Source organism: Moschus berezovskii, chromosome 1 (genome assembly GCF_049115385.1).
Source record: "Moschus berezovskii isolate FMDL1 chromosome 1, NW_MosBer_1.0, whole genome shotgun sequence".
Lineage (NCBI taxonomy): Eukaryota > Metazoa > Chordata > Mammalia > Artiodactyla > Moschidae > Moschus > Moschus berezovskii.
The window spans coordinates 120,892,758-120,912,351 of NC_142460.1; the positions used below are offsets into that span (position 1 = coordinate 120,892,758).

The window sequence follows — 19,594 nt, forward strand, 5'->3', positions numbered from 1 at the left end:
TTTTTTGTTGTTTGCACACAGGTGAGGTCTGCCATAAATCCTATACTCAGTTTTCAAACCTTTGTCGTCATAAGCGCATGCATGCTGATTGCAGAACCCAAATCAAGTGCAAAGACTGTGGACAAATGTTCAGCACTACGTCTTCCTTAAATAAACACAGGAGGTTTTGTGAGGGCAAGAACCATTTTGCGGCAGGTGGATTTTTTGGCCAAGGCATTTCACTTCCTGGAACCCCAGCTATGGATAAAACGTCCATGGTTAATATGAGTCATGCCAACCCGGGCCTTGCTGACTATTTTGGCGCCAATAGGCATCCTGCTGGTCTTACCTTTCCAACAGCTCCTGGATTTTCTTTTAGCTTCCCTGGTCTATTTCCTTCCGGCTTGTACCACAGGCCTCCTTTGATACCTGCTAGTTCTCCTGTTAAAGGACTGTCAAGTACTGAACAGACAAACAAAAGTCAAAGTCCCCTCATGACACATCCTCAGATACTGCCAGCTACACAGGATATTTTGAAGGCACTATCTAAACACCCACCTGTAGGGGACAATAAGCCAGTGGAGCTCCAGCCCGAGAGGTCCTCTGAAGAGAGGCCCCTTGAGAAAATCAGTGACCAGTCAGAGAGTAGTGACCTTGATGATGTCAGTACGCCAAGTGGCAGTGACCTGGAAACAACCTCGGGCTCTGATCTGGAAAGTGACATTGAAAGTGATAAAGAGAAATTTAAAGAAAATGGTAAAATGTTCAAAGACAAAGTAAGCCCTCTTCAGAATCTGGCTTCAATACATAATAAGAAAGAATACAGCAATCATTCCATTTTCTCACCATCTTTAGAGGAGCAGACTGCCGTGTCAGGAGCTGTGAATGATTCTATAAAGGCTATTGCTTCTATTGCTGAAAAATACTTTGGTTCAACAGGACTGGTGGGGCTGCAAGACAAAAAAGTTGGAGCTTTACCTTACCCTTCCATGTTTCCCCTCCCATTTTTTCCAGCATTCTCTCAATCAATGTACCCATTTCCTGATAGAGACTTGAGATCGTTACCTTTGAAAATGGAGCCCCAATCACCAAGTGAAGTAAAGAAACTGCAGAAGGGAAGCTCTGAGTCTCCCTTTGATCTCACCACTAAACGCAAGGACGAGAAGCCCTTAACCCCAGTACCTGCCAAGCCTTCAGCGACCCCAGCTGCAAGCCAAGACCAGCCCCTGGATCTAAGTATGGGCAGTAGGAGTAGAGCCAGTGGGACCAAGCTGACTGAGCCTCGTAAAAACCACGTGTTTGGGGAGAAGAAAGGAGGCAACACTGAACCAAGACCAGCGTCCGATGGTTCCTTACAGCATGCTAGACCCACTCCTTTCTTTATGGACCCTATTTACAGGTAAGGGAGGCTGGGAGACTGCTAAGTGTGGACGGACAAACAAAAGGTAGTTTTTATACTCTAAAGTTACGACTTTTAACAAACCATTTTTTATTATTGTTATAAAACAGAGTAAAGTTGTTTGATCTGGTAAATTCATTTTTTATTCAGAAAGTCAACTCATTAGGTTTGGACTTATTTTTGGATGTCTCTGAATTTGGGGTTTTGGAATAGACCCATGGAGTTCTTTCCCTTGACAATAAATTTATTTTTAAACACATTTTTTTTTTAAGTGGAAAATATGGGAAAGCCATATTTAAAGCAAGTTGTCAAGTGGCGGAAGAATGAGGCTCCTGAAGGATTAATGCAAATATGTGTGGGTACTTAAATGGGTCAGGTTATTTGGAATGAAATGGGACAGAGCGAGAGTTTATTCTTATTAACCTACCAACACAAACCTTAATAAGTGCTGGTCCTATTCTGTTTCTAAGTACCGTCTCTTAGAAGCCCCCTGTAAATGAAATATTGATCACAAAAATTGCTTTGTAAATGATGTGACTGATCGGCTTAAAACACATCTGTGTTTAATGCCTGCATTATTCAATTTCCTTTGCATCCAAAATTTTTTAGGGTGGGGAAATATATGCTTAGTAAGAAGCCTCTTAGATCCAGTTCTCAGTTAACACTGGACCATTCAGAATGATTCAGTTTTTAAATACTAGTTTTCTTCAAAGTGTACAACCAACAATAACAGTGCTTACAATATATTTTAAATATTACCAAGCATTTTTACATTTACTTTCTCATTCAAATCATGAACATCGTTAAGAGTTAATGGAAAATGTAGACGATTTTTTATTGGACTTATTTAAGCTGGCAGTATTTGATATTTTTTCCTAATTTTTTTTTAAATCAGGAGACAGTTTTGTTCAATTTCTTCATTCACAATATTTTTTTGAGCACCTATAACTTGGTAGGTACCAGAGCTGCAAACTCTTTTCACTTCAAACTCTTTTTCTACCTTTATTATGTACGTTAACCAAGAAACATTACCAGTTCATTAAGGACTACCCCTACTTGAACATGACAAGGGGCATAGAAAAGGACACATCAAAAATCTCTCAAAGCCATCATTACCATGCTTGGACACTACCCCCACCCCACCCCGCTGCCTACCCAATAATTGTATTTTCTTTTATATGGCAGTTCTTTTGCAGAGAAAGAAAAAGAAGGGGGAAAAAAAACAACAACAGATCTTCCATATTTTGTGTGTAGCTTGTATATTACACATGGTCCGTAAGGTTGTATTTCCAACTCAGTGATATGTCTCAGCCCTTTGCGAAGATAATTTCTCAAGCTTTCTTTCTTAGACCCTCCCAATGGTAATGAACTTTCAGTTCATCCACAGGCCCCTTCCATTCTTCTCCATCATCTCCCAACCTTCCAGCTGCTTACTCTAATCTCAGTCTTCTCTCTGGTACATCAGTTTCAATTGAGGCTTTAGGCATCTCATTTCACCAAACTCATAAAAGACCTGAACCCAATTTTAGTGTAAGACTGGGTTGAAATCTCAGCTTTCTCATGTCTTAAAGTTTTCTTCATCCATAAAATGGGTATAGGGGCACTGATTTCAATAAGTGAAAGAGTATATGTAAAACATAACATATATGTAATTTCAAGAAGTCGAAGCTGCTTCTAGGCTTCCCAGGTGGCACTAGTGGTAAAGAACCCGCCTGCCAATGCAGGAGGTGCAGGTGACCCAGGTTTCATCCCTGAGAAAGGAGGATACCCTGAAAGAGGGCACAGCAACCCACTCCATTATTCCTGTCCGGAGAATCCAAGGGACAGAGGAGCCTGGTGGGCCACAGTCCATAGTGTTGCAAAGAGCTGGACACAACTGAAGTGACTTAGCACAGAAGCTGCTTCTACTCATTTTGAAACTATTTTAAAGGTATACTTATTGAATGTTTTTTAAAAAGAAATCCCCTACAGTTGGTGAAAGAAATTAATTCAATCCACGATGTCATTTCCTATATGCTTAATCGAAAATAGAAGGACAAGCATTTCTAAAGCAGAAGCACTGTATCGATAAGTTTGATGAAGTCTTTCCTTATCTTCAAAAAGTTCCTTATCCTCTTCCTGCCACCCCTCTTTCATCTACCCTGATTATCAGCAGTAGCAGGTAGCAGGGTGTGTAGTAGACTTAGAAAGTCTCCTGCTGGCATTCATAAATGTAAAAGAAATAGAATGATGATTTGTGGGAGCACCTTATTGATAGAAAATGACTTTAATTTTCAAAGTGAACCTTCTTCACCTGCTTTTGAAATCAGCCAGCATTTTTGTCTACATTTGCAATGGAAAGGTACAAACTTGTGAGCAATGCCTCCGATTTTATGACTTCGTTTTCAACATTTCCTTCTCATTATTATTAATATTACTACTCATTCAATAGGATTTTTCCATTTTAAAAAGGACCTTCTTTCTTTGAGCACCTAGAAGTGCCATGAGTATTCTTCAAGAACTGAAACAGATGTCTTTATATTTTTATTAGTGTGATTCCCGGAAACCTACCATTTGCTTTATTGTTAGCTGTTTTAAATGTCAGCGATTATGCAGGGATTGATCTGTAAGACTGATTCTTCTCCAAAATCTAATTTTAACCTTTCAGAGTAGAGAAAAGAAAACTAACTGACCCACTTGAAGCTTTAAAAGAGAAATACTTGAGGCCTTCTCCAGGATTCTTATTTCACCCACAAGTAAGTATTTTGAATTTGAGACTTTAAGCTTGTAAACTAACTTGTTGATCCTGAAAAGCAGGTGCAATGAAATGAAAGAAATCTTGAGAACATTAGGATTTCCTATGACGCTGGTGTGGAAAAACACAGGAAATTCTAGCAGAATTAAAATCCAAACTTTTTAAAGAAAAAGAAGTCAATATATATATGTAAAAATAACGTGGTTTCAGTGTTAAGTTATTCTCTATTAATTACTTACTGAGCTAAAGGGTATTTTGGAGTGAGCAAAATTCAGTTAAGAAATTAAATATTGAAGTTGTCTTTCGTGTTTAAAAATTTGCGATTGTAAGAAATGGATCACTGTGCAATTTGTCCCAAACTCATGAAGGTCATTCGTGTTCTTTTAGTGCTTAGATAAAAACAGGAAATGAGTCTACCTGACAAGTTATTACCATAGAGGGTGAAGGAATTTATCTAGAGACCACTGGGCATTCCAGCAAAGTTCTGTAATTGCACAAGAATTCACCACAATACACAGAACTATTGGCTGGATGGAGTTGTGTCCATTTATCAAAATATGTATAATTTCTCACTGCAAAGAGAATACAGAGCCGTGCTATCTAATTGGTTCATCTTTATGTCCCCACATTTTTGGTCATTAAAAAAAAAAACTAGTTTACATAACTATTAAAGTGTGGAGAATTATATTGAAAGAAGGAATATATAAGCATCTCGAATCTGGTTTCTTAATGATATGTATATTTTTTAAATTTACTGATATTAAGGATACAAGATCCTTATAGATAGTAAGCAAAACTCTTATGAAAATGTTTGACAACACAGAGTTAACAGATTTGTTCTGTTCCAGTATATTCAAACCAAAACTTATGCTTCTTTGATGAAACTGGTGGAAAATTCTATGCAAGCTATCTTACAGAAAGCTATGAAACAGTTAAATTTAATCATCTTGGGATATGACTCTTTCCCCCACCCCTCACCCTCACCCTTTCGGCTACTGCTTCTTTCTTCACTTTTAAAAGTACTTTCCCAAATTCTGGACAATGAAGTATGAGAGCTGAAATACCATATTCTGGGTTGAGTGGAGAGATGCGTCATTGCCCAAAAATTCTCTCTGTTTTAACCTGAAACAATATATGGTTTAGTACGAAAAGGGTTAGAAATATTCCAGTTAGTATTCATTTTTGTGTAGAAAACTAAGGAATTTCTTAAATTATTTTATGGAAAAGCAAGTTCTAAAGCAGTTAATGTTTATCAGGTACTTATTTCCCGCATTTAGATTGATCTGAATTGCACTTGTTGGTCTCATGGGCTAATAAACCTGAGCGTAAAATGCATTTTTGTGTCAGATATTATACAAAAAGTGTATCTCTCTTGATAACTTTCTAATTAAATGCTTGTAAGTATATTATAGTTGTCCTTATAAATATAATTAAATTATATTAAATTTAATTACAGTTTTAATTACAATAAATCAATCTATTTTATATTCTAATTATCTTCTAGTAACTAATCATTTCAGAATCAAGTGCTGTGGGTACATAGTTTAAGGGAGGAAAAAATAATGCCAGGATTCAGTGTCTTTGAGTAACTCAGTCTACCTGGCTTTTAGTTTCCTTACTTATCAGATGAAGGAGTGCGTGTAAGGTCCCTATCTTCTCTGAAATTCAAAGATTTCTAGCTAGCTAAGGCAAATTTACTGGTTCAGAAAATGGGGAGTTTTGTCTACTAACATCTTTACATGTGCATGCAGCTGTTGTAAATGTAGTATATGCATATTTTTAATCAAACGATATAAGAAAATCTGCTGTTTTAATATTCTCAGAATTAATGAAGGATAGTAAAAGATGAGGCATGTGTATAGAGCTTGGGAGTATAGTAATCACCTGCTCAGATCACGGAAAATATACCTATGGAAGCACAGTGGCAGAGGGTGTCCTTCCCACACCAGAATGTCATGTCCTGTTATATGGGACCAGCTATTGCTGCATGTTGCTGTAAGAACAGTACCCAATAGTGATCAGTAAAATATTTAACACATCATATGTCATGAATACTGATCAATCAGAATGGGCTTCTGCCATTGGGGATTTGGGTCCTGGAAGCCCTTGCTGGCCAACTGTTCATGCTTTGGTTTCTTGCTGGTGGGCTGTCTGAAGGGTCTTTTTGGAGGAGGCTGGGGCACCAGGAGGACATTCAGGGTAGTTGGGGCAAAGGCTGTTTATCAATGATGACAGAAATATTTCATTATTTTGATAACTAACCATTATGGCTGTTTTCGTGTGTAACGGCTGTAAGTCACTGAGATACAGAGAGCATAAAGAGTGTCACCTGAGAGATGTTTTCAGTTCAGTTCAGTCGCTCAGTCGTGTCCGACTCTTTGCGACCCCGTGAATCACAGCACGCCAGGCCTCCCTGTCCATCACCAACTCCCAGAGTTCACTCAAACTCATGTCCATCGAGTCGGTGATGCCATCCAGCCATCTCATTCTCTGTCGTCCCCTTCTCCTCCCGCCCCCAATCCCTCCCAGCATCAGAGTCTTTTCCAGGTCCCTCAATTTTCATCAAGCCTTCAGAGAAGTATGTCCTTTCAGGCTTTAGGCTTCCCTGATGGCTCAGCAGATCCACCTGCAATGCAGGAGACAAAGGAGACTCAGGTTCAATCCCTGGGTTGGGAACATCCCCTGGAGTAGGAAATTGAAACCCACTCCAGTATTCTTGCCTGGAAAATCCCATGGACAGAGGAGCCTGGTGGGCTACAGTCCATGGAGCTGCAGAGTCAGATATGACTGAGCACACACACGAGGACTGTTCTTTCAGAAAATCTGCCTCATATGTTCTGAAGTTTCAGCAGAACTTTTTTTGTTCTTTCTAGTACTTTATCAATTCTATCACAGCCTCAAGATCCACCTTCCCACAAACAAATAAACAAACAAATGAAAACAAACAGAAACTGCTTAGGAGTTGGGGCCAGAAATAACTGCTTTAGAACAATCTTTACTACTTATTAGCAGAAATGCTTCAATTTTGAGCCATGTAGTTCATCTCTCCGAGCCTTCTCTATCAGTGTAATGCATTTACCCCTTCCAGCCTTACTAGGGGCTGCTGAAAGGATCAGTGCTCACCTACGTGACATGTTTAGTACTGTGCTTGGCATGTGGAAGGATCTAGAGGTGGAAAAGCTCTCTTTATTATTTGGTGCAGAAGTATTCTGTTTTGACTATGAAGGGGTATCAGTGCAATACCCTCTTGCCATCCCCTGAGTCCAGTTTCTTTGGTGGAGGTACATCAAGTATCTAGAAATACCTGGAAGGATGCTTGCTGTGTTGTTGGTGCTGCCTTGTTGGACACCAAAGCATTTCACCAAAATGAAAAAGGACTTGCCTCCTCTGCACCCAGAGCTTACCATCGCTTTGTAGGTAGCTAAGTGCTCGATTAAGACCATTCACAACTTCATTTTTCATTTAAAGTATTTTAGAGCAAATCACATGGTCCCTCTGGGGCTTCTATATCCTCATCTTCAGAATAAGAATAATGTTATTTATCTCAGGGTTATCTACCTCTATCTATTTCTTAGGGTTGTTATAATAATTAAAAGGAGACCACATGTTTTCCATGCTTTAGAGAAAAACTATAAATAGATAGATATGTAAATACTTTGCTGGTATTCTCTGATTGTAAAAATTTTACAATTTTTGTGTGTCTTTGTATTCTGTCCCCCCGCCCCCACCTGCCTCCCCTGTACATAAAAGAAGGAAAGTCGCTCAGTCGTGTCCGACTCTTTGAGACCCCATAGACTGTAGCCCTCCAGGCTCCTCCCTCCATGGGATTCTCCAAGCAAGAGTATTGGAGTGTGTTGCCATTTCCTTCTCCAGGGGATCTTCCCGACCCAGGGATCGAACCCGGGTTTCCTGCATTCCAGGCAGACGCTCCACAGGGAAGCCCCCTGTACATAGTTACTAATCAATGAAAGTTGACACTTCACTCAGATGGTAAAGAATCTGCATGCAATGCAGAAGACCAGCATTTGATCCCTGGGTTGGAAGATCCCCAGAAGGGAATGACAACCACAGAGGACCCTGGCAGGCTATAGTCCATGGGGTCGCAAAGAGTCGGACAAGACTGAGCGATGAACACTTTGATTTTCACTTATCCAAATAAGTTGGATATTTATTAAGTTTTATTGGAAATAAATCATTAGGCCATTTTACTGCTTTTTAGAAGAAAATATGTATTTTTTAAATCTTTGACAAAAATACAGAAAACATATAGGAACATATACATCAGAATCAAAAGATAAATACTGGCTTTATCATTCTCAGGGTTTAAATTCCTCTCAGTTCAGTTCTTAGAGAAGTATGTTTGCTCTGTCAGGCCACTAGAGCACTATTTCACTTTCTATTTTTCTCTTATAAATAAGTTAGTTTAACATAAGGCTGAAATAAGTAGTATAGGGTTTCTCCCTGACTATGTGTTTGAAAATTACATTTGGAGTCTTAGATTATAATTTTGAAAAGAAGATGATAGCCATAGGAGGTGGGATGGAGGAAATGATATTACCCTGTGATCTTTGGAATGTCCATTTCATTGGGTACTCTGCATTTGGGGTACTTTGCATTCACATTGACAGCTCATTTGAATTGCCATAGAAATCACTTGGCAATTATACTAGTATAAAACTGGCTATAAATTATACCTTTGTTTGATTTTCCTATACTTTAAATGTTATTTTTAGTTATTTATATATTTCAATTTCAGATGTTTGACTTTGTGTTAATCTACAATGGAAATTCTATTTTACTTCCATTTCTGTGCTTTATTCATTCTTTTTTAATTTTCTTCATTTTAACGTGCCTTCACTTTCTTCATTTGAAGTGTCTACTTGTTACAGTATTCCAAAGAACTGGGAAAAAGACTAAGGTCTTTTCCCAAGTTCTCATGTATATATTGATGTGAGAATCACGTTGTCTTTTGCCCTTCGTCTTTCTTTCGCTTTCAACAAGTGTTTCTTGTGTTAGATTTCTTCTGTGATAAACCTTTCATCCTTAAAAACTATGTATATTCCTTATTAAAGATACCGTAACCTAAGAAAGCAAGATATATCCCCTTTAAACAAGCAAAATGATGTTTTTAAAGATATAACATTTGTGTTTCCTGGTAGAACTTCTATTGGGTTAACCAAAAAGTTCATTCCGATTTTTCCATAAGATCTTACAGAAAAACCCAATCAAACTTTTTTGGCAACCCAGTAATTCACTGACATTTTCACCAGTGAGTCTTGTTATAAATTGTCACAAATAACTAGACATTTGTAGTTCTTTTCATTACTCTTCTTCAGAGTTCAGACTGCTGATGGTCCCATGCTAATAGAAACCAGTTTATTTCCAAGTACACTACCTTTTTGTTACTCAGTGATTCACATTTGAGTATTTATTTTCTTTGTCATTGATGCTGTAAAAATATAAGAGACTAGATATTTTTTTGCAGGAAATTTCTTAAATTTTAGTTATTAAAGTAAAATTTAGGAATCTTGTTTTGCAGTCAGTAGGAACAAATGAAAACGAAGTATCTATTTGCTAAGATTTGGTAGTAAGTAGTATTTAGCTTTCTTGGGAAAAAGAACATTCTGGTTTATAACCTTGATTCTAAAATTTAATTGAGGTAAATAGAGAAAACTCAGTGTTATAAAAATATTCATTACCAAGGCTTTTACTCAACGTATAGCTACATGATAAGCAAAAATTACTTAGTATAAATGTTAATTTCTCAAAGGATAGATTGAAATAAGATACCTATACAGAAGTAATTTTTTTGTTTTTGTTTCAATTTTGCTCCCAGTTCCAACTGCCTGATCAGAGAACTTGGGTAAGTTTTCTATTTATATTTTTGACTAAAATAATGTAACATTAAAAGGAAAACAACTAATATTATATATTGCCATAGAGAGATTTCTGAGCCCTTTTCTTTTAAATGATAGAGCTTTAGCAGATAGATTTTCATCTTTGTCAAGCTGCAAGATACTTTCAGTTTTAGTTGGACATTTAGTGCCTGTAAATTGTTTACAGAAAGTTTATTCTCTAAATCTAACCCATTCCATAGTAATTGTACCTTTATGTAGAACTCTTTCTGAGTACTTGGGAGCATGTGTTAATAGGGATTTCAAGATGGATCACTAAGTGGAAACAATAATTATTTGGGGGAGCCTGTACTAGCATGTTATAGATGCTTATGATAAAGCCTTAAAAAAGGATAAAACCTGAACTTATGTGTAGACCCCAGTTGACATTGTAATTCACATCCATATAACCCAGGGCAGAACGTGGTTCTGGCTGTGTGGATTCACAAGACTAAATGTTTAAAAATCTTTATCTCTCTAAAGAATATATCTTTTAGCATTGGTCCCACTTCTTCAGGCTTCCTGGTGGCTCAGGAGTGTAAAATCTGCCTGCCAGTGCAGGAGACATGGGTTCAATCCCTGAGTCTGGAAGATTCCCTGGAGAAGGAAGTGGCGACCCACTCCCAAGTATTCCTGCCTGGGAAATCCCATGGACAGAGGAACCTGGTGGGCTATGGTCCGTGGTGTCTCAAAGAGTCAGACATGATTTAGTGACTCAACAACAACAACCCGCTTCCTCAACTTTCTTTTTAAACTGTTAAAATATTTTCATTGGAGTATAGTTGATTTATAGTGTTGTGTTAGTTTCAGGTGTACAGCGTAGTGAATCAGATATACATACATATATATCTGCTCTTTGTTTTTAGATTATTTTCTCATATAGGCCATTCCAGAGTGTTTAGAGTTCCCTGTGCTATACAATAGGTTCTTATTAATTATTTTATATATAGTAGTGTGGATATGTCAATCCCAATCTTCCTATTTATCCTTCCCCTCAACTTTCAATTAATATTTCCAGATATAAGTTGACATCACTAGGAGACAGCTTTATTTTTTATTCAAGATACAAGGAATACTATTTATTTATGTTTCACTCCCAAATAAAACTTGAGACAATGAAAATGTATGTAAATAGCATGTATTACAAAATTTCCTCTAAGTGTATATATTTTTACTCTTTTATTCTCTTCACTCAGAATTATACTGATTTTAAAGTATGGATGAAATCTTGAAATAAGGTTCAATTTTTCCTTAGTCACCGTAACATTAAATATAAATTATTTTAAATTAGAACACTTTGGCACTTACCTGTTTCCTCTATTTGATGTTAGTTTTCCTTTACCAGAAATTCTTCCATTTGTTTCTTCTGTGGAATATGTGAGAAATTGTGGATTTTTCTCATCCTATCAACTTTTAAGGCAGGTTTAAGTTCACTTATTTCCACAGTGTAAGAGCAAAGAGACAGAGACTTCCTTGTTAGGCAAAACTGTGTAGTAGACAGCATTGTTCTTTGCTTATCCTGGCTCATTATTTCTAGTGGTTTTTGGTCTGTCTTCCCTGGCAAGGGTTTGTCTTAAATATCATTCCACATTGTCTTCGTTCTAACGTTGACTTTTACTTGCTGGTAACTTCGCTGTTAGCTGTTTCGAGAATAAGGTGTTGTCTCCTATACAAATGGCCAGTGCTGCTACAACTTATAAAGACAGTTCAGATTTTAAGTTAGACGCCTTTTCTTGATAATGCAATGGTATAGTAACTGCCATGACAGTGCTTTGGAAACACTCCCACTCTTTGAATCATAGATGTTGCAGAGCGGTAATTTATATTTTTATTATAAAATGGATATTAGTGGAAAGTATTAAAATATTAAATTTTATAAATTTTAGTGGTTGAAAGATATAATTTTATAATCATGACTGCAGAATATGATACATGGAATGAGACAACCATAAAATATGAATATTTATTTCTCCCCCAAATGGCCGTGATTTTAAGATTTCTCAAGATAATCAAGTGAATAAATATAGAAAACTACCAAATCTACAAACTTTCCCATCATAAGTTATTTATGAAAAGTTAGTTGTTTTATGATAAAGGCATGTGTAATCTAATTTGTGAAACATTAGGTCACATAATTCATGGTGCCATTGGACATATCATTTTGTATAATCAGATTGTCACTTTAATAGTTTTAATGAGAAACTTCTTTATATCATCAATTATTGGCTGCCAGATAAAAAAATGTTAAGCTAAGTGCTTCAGACCCAGTTGATGTTATCTTGCCTGCTGAAATGTTTTTACAAAAATGAACTATTTGACAAGGGAGATAGTTACATTTTTGGTAGAAGCTAGGGAATTGTGTCTAAATACTAGTTTGCGTCAGTTTAAAGTTTATAGCCTCCTGGGGACTGAAAGGGAGGGAAATGACTTCCTTTTCCAGACATCTGGCTGCAGATACCATCAACAACTATAATATATGTAAATAAAAATCACTGTTCTATAGGGAAAAAAAACTGTCATTTACTGATTGGAGATTAGTCAATGACATTGATAGGATATAGGGCAATATCTTTCTAAAATATATGATCTGATTTTTGTCTCCTTTTTTCCCCTTATTTTCAGCAGATTTCCTTTTCATTGTAGTGCATGTTGTCCCCTTCATTTTTATTTTCATAATTGAAAAGTATTTGTAGCTAAATTGTTTCATTTATCCCAATTCATCCTTATTTTTTAAAATATCAAGTCAGACTTTAAAGTGAATGTCAAAACTTACTACATCTACAAAATGAATGTTTTTCCAAGAGGAGTATCACATGAATCAGCCTAGATAGCTAGAGGAAGTTGAGGTTTTGACCAATACCCTAGATAAAGCTCATCTTAATCCCAAGATATGGAGTAGGACTGATTATTGATCACAGAATGGCTAAACTACCCCAACTAGCAGATGCCTAAGTTACTTATTATTTTTTAAATTAATTTTATTGGAGTACAGTTGATTTACAATGTTGTGTTAGTTTCAGGTATATAGCAAAGTGAATCAGTTATACATATACATATATCTACTCTTTTTTAGATTCTTTTCTCATATAGGTCATTAAAGAGTATTGAGTAGAATTCCCTGTGCTATACAGTAGGTTTGTATTAGTTATCTCTTTTATACATAGGAGAAGGCAATGGCAAGCCACTCCAGTACTCTTGCCTAGAAAATCCCATGGATGGAGGAGCCTGGTAGGCTGCAGTCCATGGGGTCGCTAAGGGTCGGACACGACTGAGCCACTTCACTTTCACACATTGGAGAAGGAATTGGCAACCCACTCCAGTGTTCTTGCCTGGAGAATCCCAGGGACGGGGGAGCCTGGTGGGTTTCCGTCTATGGGGTCATACAGAGTCGGACACGACTGAAGTGACTTAGCAGCAGCAGCAGCAGCAGTGTGTATTTGTCCAAGTTACTTCTATCTGTCCTAATGGATAAATTTATTCTTTTCAGCTGATGTTAAGTACATGAAAGCAAATGTTAGGAAGATGAAAGAGAGGATTCACTGATGGCTTTTTTGTTGCTTTGGTGGTTGCTAGCTGGAAAGAAAGTGAGTGGGTGTGTGTCCGCATGTGTGGTGTTAACAGCTACCCTCAGCTCACTTCCCATCTTTCTCCTCTGCTTCTTCTCCACTCCAATTTAATCTTCTTTTCATTTGACACCGGAAGCCAGAGGTGGGGGTGACTTATAGAGGAGGCACTTGAGTAACCACTATTCTTTCTCTTGTTATCCTTAAGAATGCTGTTGCTTAGTCAAGTCCATAATATGTTTTTTTATTTCTTGATGCTTTCCCAAGTTGAAACAGTTTGGGGTAAAATAATGACAGTGATCTTTCTTCAAAAGGAGCTATCAGTAGCTCCTAAAGCAAGACACATTTCTCAACAGCCAAGTGCTGTTAAATAACTTGAAGGACTTACAGTTTATATGTGCTCGAGATAAAAGCTGAGAATAATAGTAGTCATGAGTAAGCTATTTTCCATATAAAAGGAAAATGTTTCTGTAAGATGTATTGCCACAGGAATCTGTGTGTCAGCAGGGCGGACACTCAAATGATTTAAAACCACCAGATAATGAAACTTTACTCAAATATTAAATGTACATAAATAAAACATTTATAATCATCACCCTTGCACTTACTATTCTTCCCCATAAATGTATGCGATCATGACCCTTACCCTTGCTTGTTACTGTTAATCAGCTTGAAGGCCAGAGGTCATTTCTCACTCAGACAATTTATTGCATGGAGGGTGGATTATCAAAATGATTTTCTGAAAAGAACAGTTCGAAGGAATAAATGCAAATAAAATAGTATCATAAAATATTTCTGGATTGATTTTTAATAAATAAAATCCAAAGTAATATGAAAATGCTAATGCTCTGGCTAGAGGGGAATAATGACCATATTCTTTAGGGACAGAGTTTCCGCCAACCTCTCTGAGCAGCAGCATCATTCCATATCTCTGCCCTGTGATCAGTATGTGTCAGAATCCTTCATAGTGACAAATGTGCTGTCCACTTGCATCTGTGGAGAATGTTTTAGCAGCTGAGTGATTATGAATCAAACCTCTGAGCTTACAGCCCCTACTGCCTCCCAATGCGTTCACATTTGTCGTCTGACAAGTAAATGTATCTTGACTTTCCTCTGAGATTTTTTTGCACCGTGTTTGATGAAAGACATTTGGCAAATTGGCAGTGGTACCCTGTACGTTGCAATTTGTAGCTAGCATTAGGAGTCCGGGCATGAAATGAGAGGGCAGGCTCCAGGATAAAGGGAAAAGAAAGAAAGCTAACTACAATATGAATAGTCATTTGAAAAATCAAGCATACAATATTCCCTTTGTAAGAAGAGAATCATGTTTAGGCCATTCACTTAAGATTTTGCTCTAGTTTTAGAAGTCAGTAGTATTCTGTCCAGCCATGTGTCCATGCAATATAAATTTTATTAATTATCCTTTTGAGTACAAATTGTTGCCTTTTATTTTTAACCTGAGCTCAAAATAAGTTAGGCCTCCAAACTCTGTCTTGCCATCTTATGAGCAGAAGTATCATTTTCTTGAGTTGATCAGTTGCTTGAATGTACAGTTTTTACCATTTTTAATCCTTGCATGAAGTCTTCTGGTCTACCGCCCTAGCCTTTGGAGAAACATACAGAGTGCATACAAAATACAAACACCTTTTAAACAGCTTTCTGAGTTCTCCAGTGGCAGAGTGCCCTGAGAACCAAATAAACAATGGATGAGTTGATTTTACAAGATGGCGTGAAAGTTTGCTTTTTCTACTTACAAATTCAGTAGTAAGCAGCTTCCAAATAAACTGTGAGCATGGAAGAAACATTTTAGGAAGGTTGAAAGAAAGGAGAGAGTCTGTCTTAACTATAGACAGTAAGAATCAAGCTAACTTTGAAAGTAAATACTACCCTTGATTATGATTCTGTCAAATATGTGTGCAGATAGACAAAAACTTGAAGATTATAGCACAATAAATTAGGTTATTTGAGGAGAAGAACTAGGCAGGATACTTTTTCTATGAGAATACTGCCCCTAGAGTGTGGTCATGCCAACGTAATATGAAGTTATGATAATATATCGTGAAGTGTCATTTCAATTCAATCCTTTTTCAGGACAAACTAATATTTTACAAAAATTCTTTGTGTATGATCCCACTTAAAAATCTAGTATATCAATATTAATTTAACATAAAGTACATCTTGCACACTTAACTTTTTCTTTCTGCATTACATACATCTGGCTCTAACAGTAACTTTGGAACACTTGATGTTTTTCATGCTTTGAGTTTTTTTTCATGGGACTTCCCAGTTCCTATGGTTTTTATTACTTAGGCAAGGCATATAGAATCTTTTCCTATAATTTCCAGTTTACTATTTTTTACTGTATATTCTATTTGGTCAGCTTGCAGGCCAAGAAGATGGTGGACTCATGTCCCAAAGAACCATCTTGCCAGAGTTAGAATTCAGACTTCTTTTGTTCTAAAAGGGGAGGGTTAGAGTCAAACATCTCCTGGTTCTGGTCAGCCTCTGGAGAGGATGTGTTAGTTTCTTCCTTCCTGCAGTCATTAACAGGTGGGCCTAGTGAATAGCATGATACTAATGCTCTCTCTAAATTTAATAAAATCTGTAACTTGGTTTTGTTATCTCATGTATTTCATTGCTCTATTGTATATCAAATTATTATAAAGTGATCTGACTAAGGTCTTATGGAAAAGTTCATGTGACATTGTGTACGCTTGGTTCTACCATTGTTATCTTTAAAGTCAATGAATTATCTCATTTGTTTAATATTGGGACACTATAAGCTCTTTCTATAGCCCCTGCATTCAGCAGATTTGATGCTTCCATTTTATTAATAATGATTTCTTAGTTTTCTAGAGATGATTGCAGCAGAAAAGATCTCTGCCCTGTCCTTCATGGTCTTATGCTTTTGCCTTTCAGATGTCGGCTATTGAAAACATGGCAGAGAAACTGGAGAGCTTCAGTGCCCTGAAACCAGAGGCCAGTGAACTTCTACAGTCTGTTCCCTCCATGTTCAACTTCAGAGCTCCTCCTAACGCCCTGCCAGAAAACCTCCTACGGAAAGGAAAGGAACGCTATACCTGCAGGTAACTGCAAAGTTAATCATGATTGGCTTCCCCAAAATCCCCCCTCTGATTTCAAAAGGCCATGATGTTTGCTTTGGAAATTATTCTTGATTGGATGATTAATAGCAACCATGATAGAGTTCATGCACTTCAAAGTACTCTTTATTTAGTGAGATATAAAAATAGTGGTTTAAAAGATTATTATGAAATGAAAATTTTAACACAAGCCGTTTGGTTGTGATAAATGAGGTTGGAAATGCTCCAAATGCTATCTATTTGTTTCACTTTGATATTTATGAATTTTCTTTCCCAGTTAATTATTTTCATCCAAAGGTATAATACTACTGTCCTCAAACATACATTTAATTGTCATGGTGTTTAAGAATAAGGCTCTTAATGAAGGACAAATAAGGTCAATAAGTGAGAAAACTAGTTAATAAGTGCCTTGTTACTCATCAGTAGTATAGCAAAGCTTTTATTTGTTTCTGTTTTATTTTTTTTTAAATAAATCATGCTTATCATTTCTGAATTGTCTCAGAAATTTGTGGCATCTGACTCAGGCATATCAATTTATCTGCTATTTGGAAAATGTGTTCCATTCTTTCCAGAAAAGCTTTTATAGGAACATACCTTGATGGATGAGGTCTTAGAATCTTGTCTGATCTGATACCACTCAATGTACAGAGAGTTGTCACTGTGGCTAACATGTAAAATGAGTTAAAATATTTGAATCTGTTTATATCAACCCAGAACCACAGGCTTCTGTCATTTTTTTATCTCCTTGTCTGGTTTAGTTTTGCAAATGTAAAGATACAGAGTTAATAAAAGAGGCACACGGAGGGGGTCATCAAAACTCAAGTCTATTTTCATAAACTGCTTGCTTACACATGAGCAAATTCAACTGGACTGGGTCTCATAAGGCAGCCTTTATTTATAGAGTTATTTATATCTGTAAAATGACTTTGTTGCAAATTTTAAATAACAAATACATGTGAGTTCCATGAAAGATTAATTATGTCAGAAATAAGCATCTGGCTTCTAAGCAGCTTGAGTGAAATATAGGCAATTATACTGACTTTTATCTTATAAATATCTTTTCATAACAGATACTGTGGTAAGATTTTTCCAAGATCTGCGAATCTAACACGGCACTTGAGAACCCACACAGGAGAGCAGCCTTATAGGTTTGACAATGATTTTTACTAAATATCTTGATAACTGTTGTAATAAATTGGACCTACTGCCACAATTTTAAAAGAGGCTACTTTTGTGCATGTCTGAGCATATGTCTGTTCAATTTTGATTCAAAGAAGAATTAACTAATGGCTGGGATTAAAATTTAGAAGAGTCCTAATTTCTAAAATCATCTTCTTATATCTCAATTTAAAAGTTCTAGCAGTGTCTAGAATAGAATAAGTTTTTAAGAACGGTTAGTCACTTTTAAAATTAAGTGTTCTCTCTCCTCAATGATTCATGCTATTTTAATTGACAATAGTCATAACCTTGTAGTCTCCCTTTTCCAAGCCTAAATCTCTGCTAGGAATTAACAACCCAGATATATCTTAGTTTTCCCAGTACAGCTAAGTCAATGTCTACAAGTCTTGATAGGATGTTTAAAGAATAAATTTTACCTTGACAGGAGGAAGAAAAGGAGTAGAACAGATAAAATAGAATATATTATAAGAAGGGAGCAGTTCCATCAATAATTTCTCAAGTGTTTCTCAGCCTCTTCTCTTAAGTGTCAAAATCAGCCATATGACACATGGAACTATGTTTAATTTTAATATTATTCTTTACAAATGAATGATCATAATCACCATCTCCCTTCCAGTTTTAAAATATCACCTGTGTTGTTCAATGTGCAATGACTTGCACACAGTATTAGAAAATTCATGAATATTTCTTCAAAGAATGAATGTTAGTTATTTTAAGTAATACTGTAATTTTATTTTACTTTGAAATTCTTTTGGGTTGCATATGTGTAAAATTATTTTTATCTGAATGTTTACTTTTTTCATTAAATGATCTATCAGCTTTCAAATACTTCTTTATATACAAGGATAAGAAAGTGGGAAGATATCTTCGTTTGAAGATAGTTGAAACTTTAGGAGAGAACTAGAGACTTAAACTCAGAAAATAATAAAGTATTTTCTTAAATCCTTTGCTTTCCTCCATGTTCTGTAAATTACTAATCATAAGTAATATTTCCACTTTGTATGTGATAGATTGCATTGGATATAATAGGTCTCAGAGAGATATAAATGTGGGAAGTGTTAGATGATTTCCCTTTTTGAGAAAATGTCATATCCAAGGAATTCTGCTTAAATGGAAGGAAACATTTCCACGCTTATATTTTGTTATGGCCAAGGGTCTGGTATGTAGCTATGATATCATGCTCATTTTTCTCTTTTTTTGTACCTGAATTCAGTGGATTTATTCTGTCCCATAAATGGTACTATTATTGTATATGTGTTTTTAAAAACGCAAACCAGAATTTTGCATAGATGAGGATCTTAAACAATTATTTGTTCAGCTCCTCTGTTTTACAAGTGAAAAAATTCAGATCCACATATGCTAATTGCCTTCTGTAACTGTTGTCCTTTAGTCGATAAGTTGTTGTGTCTGACTCTTTGTGAACACATGGACTGTAGCCAGCCAGGCTCCTCTGTCCATGGGATTTCCCAGGCAAGAATACTGGAGTGGGTTACCATTTCCTTCTCCAGGGTATCTTCCTGACCCAGGGAACAAACCTCTGTCTCTTGCATTCTGTAAAATCTGATATTCAGTTCAGTTCAGTTCAGTCGCTCAGTCGTGTCTGACTCTTTGCGACCCCATGAATCACAGCACGCCAAGTCTCCCTGTCCATCACCAACTCCCAGAGTTCACTCAAACTCATGTCCATCGAGTCGGTGATGCCATCCAGCCATCTCATTCTCTGTCATCCCCGTCTCCTCCCACCC

General features: G+C 36.6%; 1 protein-coding gene across 8 annotated transcripts in view; it reads left to right on the forward strand.

The window, feature by feature from the left end:
• Positions 1–19,594, forward strand: part of MECOM (MDS1 and EVI1 complex locus) — a 653,114-nt gene that overhangs the window by 615,365 nt on the left and 18,155 nt on the right. For 5 of the 8 annotated variants that reach the window (XM_055410280.2, XM_055410244.2, XM_055410253.2 and 2 more), the window contains 5 exons: positions 22–1,378; positions 4,026–4,113; positions 9,949–9,975; positions 16,489–16,655; positions 17,741–17,818. In XM_055410280.2, coding sequence (XP_055266255.1) covers positions 22–1,378; positions 4,026–4,113; positions 9,949–9,975; positions 16,489–16,655; positions 17,741–17,818 — 1,717 coding nt within the window. The remainder of the gene's footprint in view (positions 1–21; positions 1,379–4,025; positions 4,114–9,948; positions 9,976–16,488; positions 16,656–17,740; positions 17,819–19,594) is intronic. The other 3 variants (XM_055410261.2, XM_055410271.2, XM_055410306.2) reach the window with 2 other exon arrangements.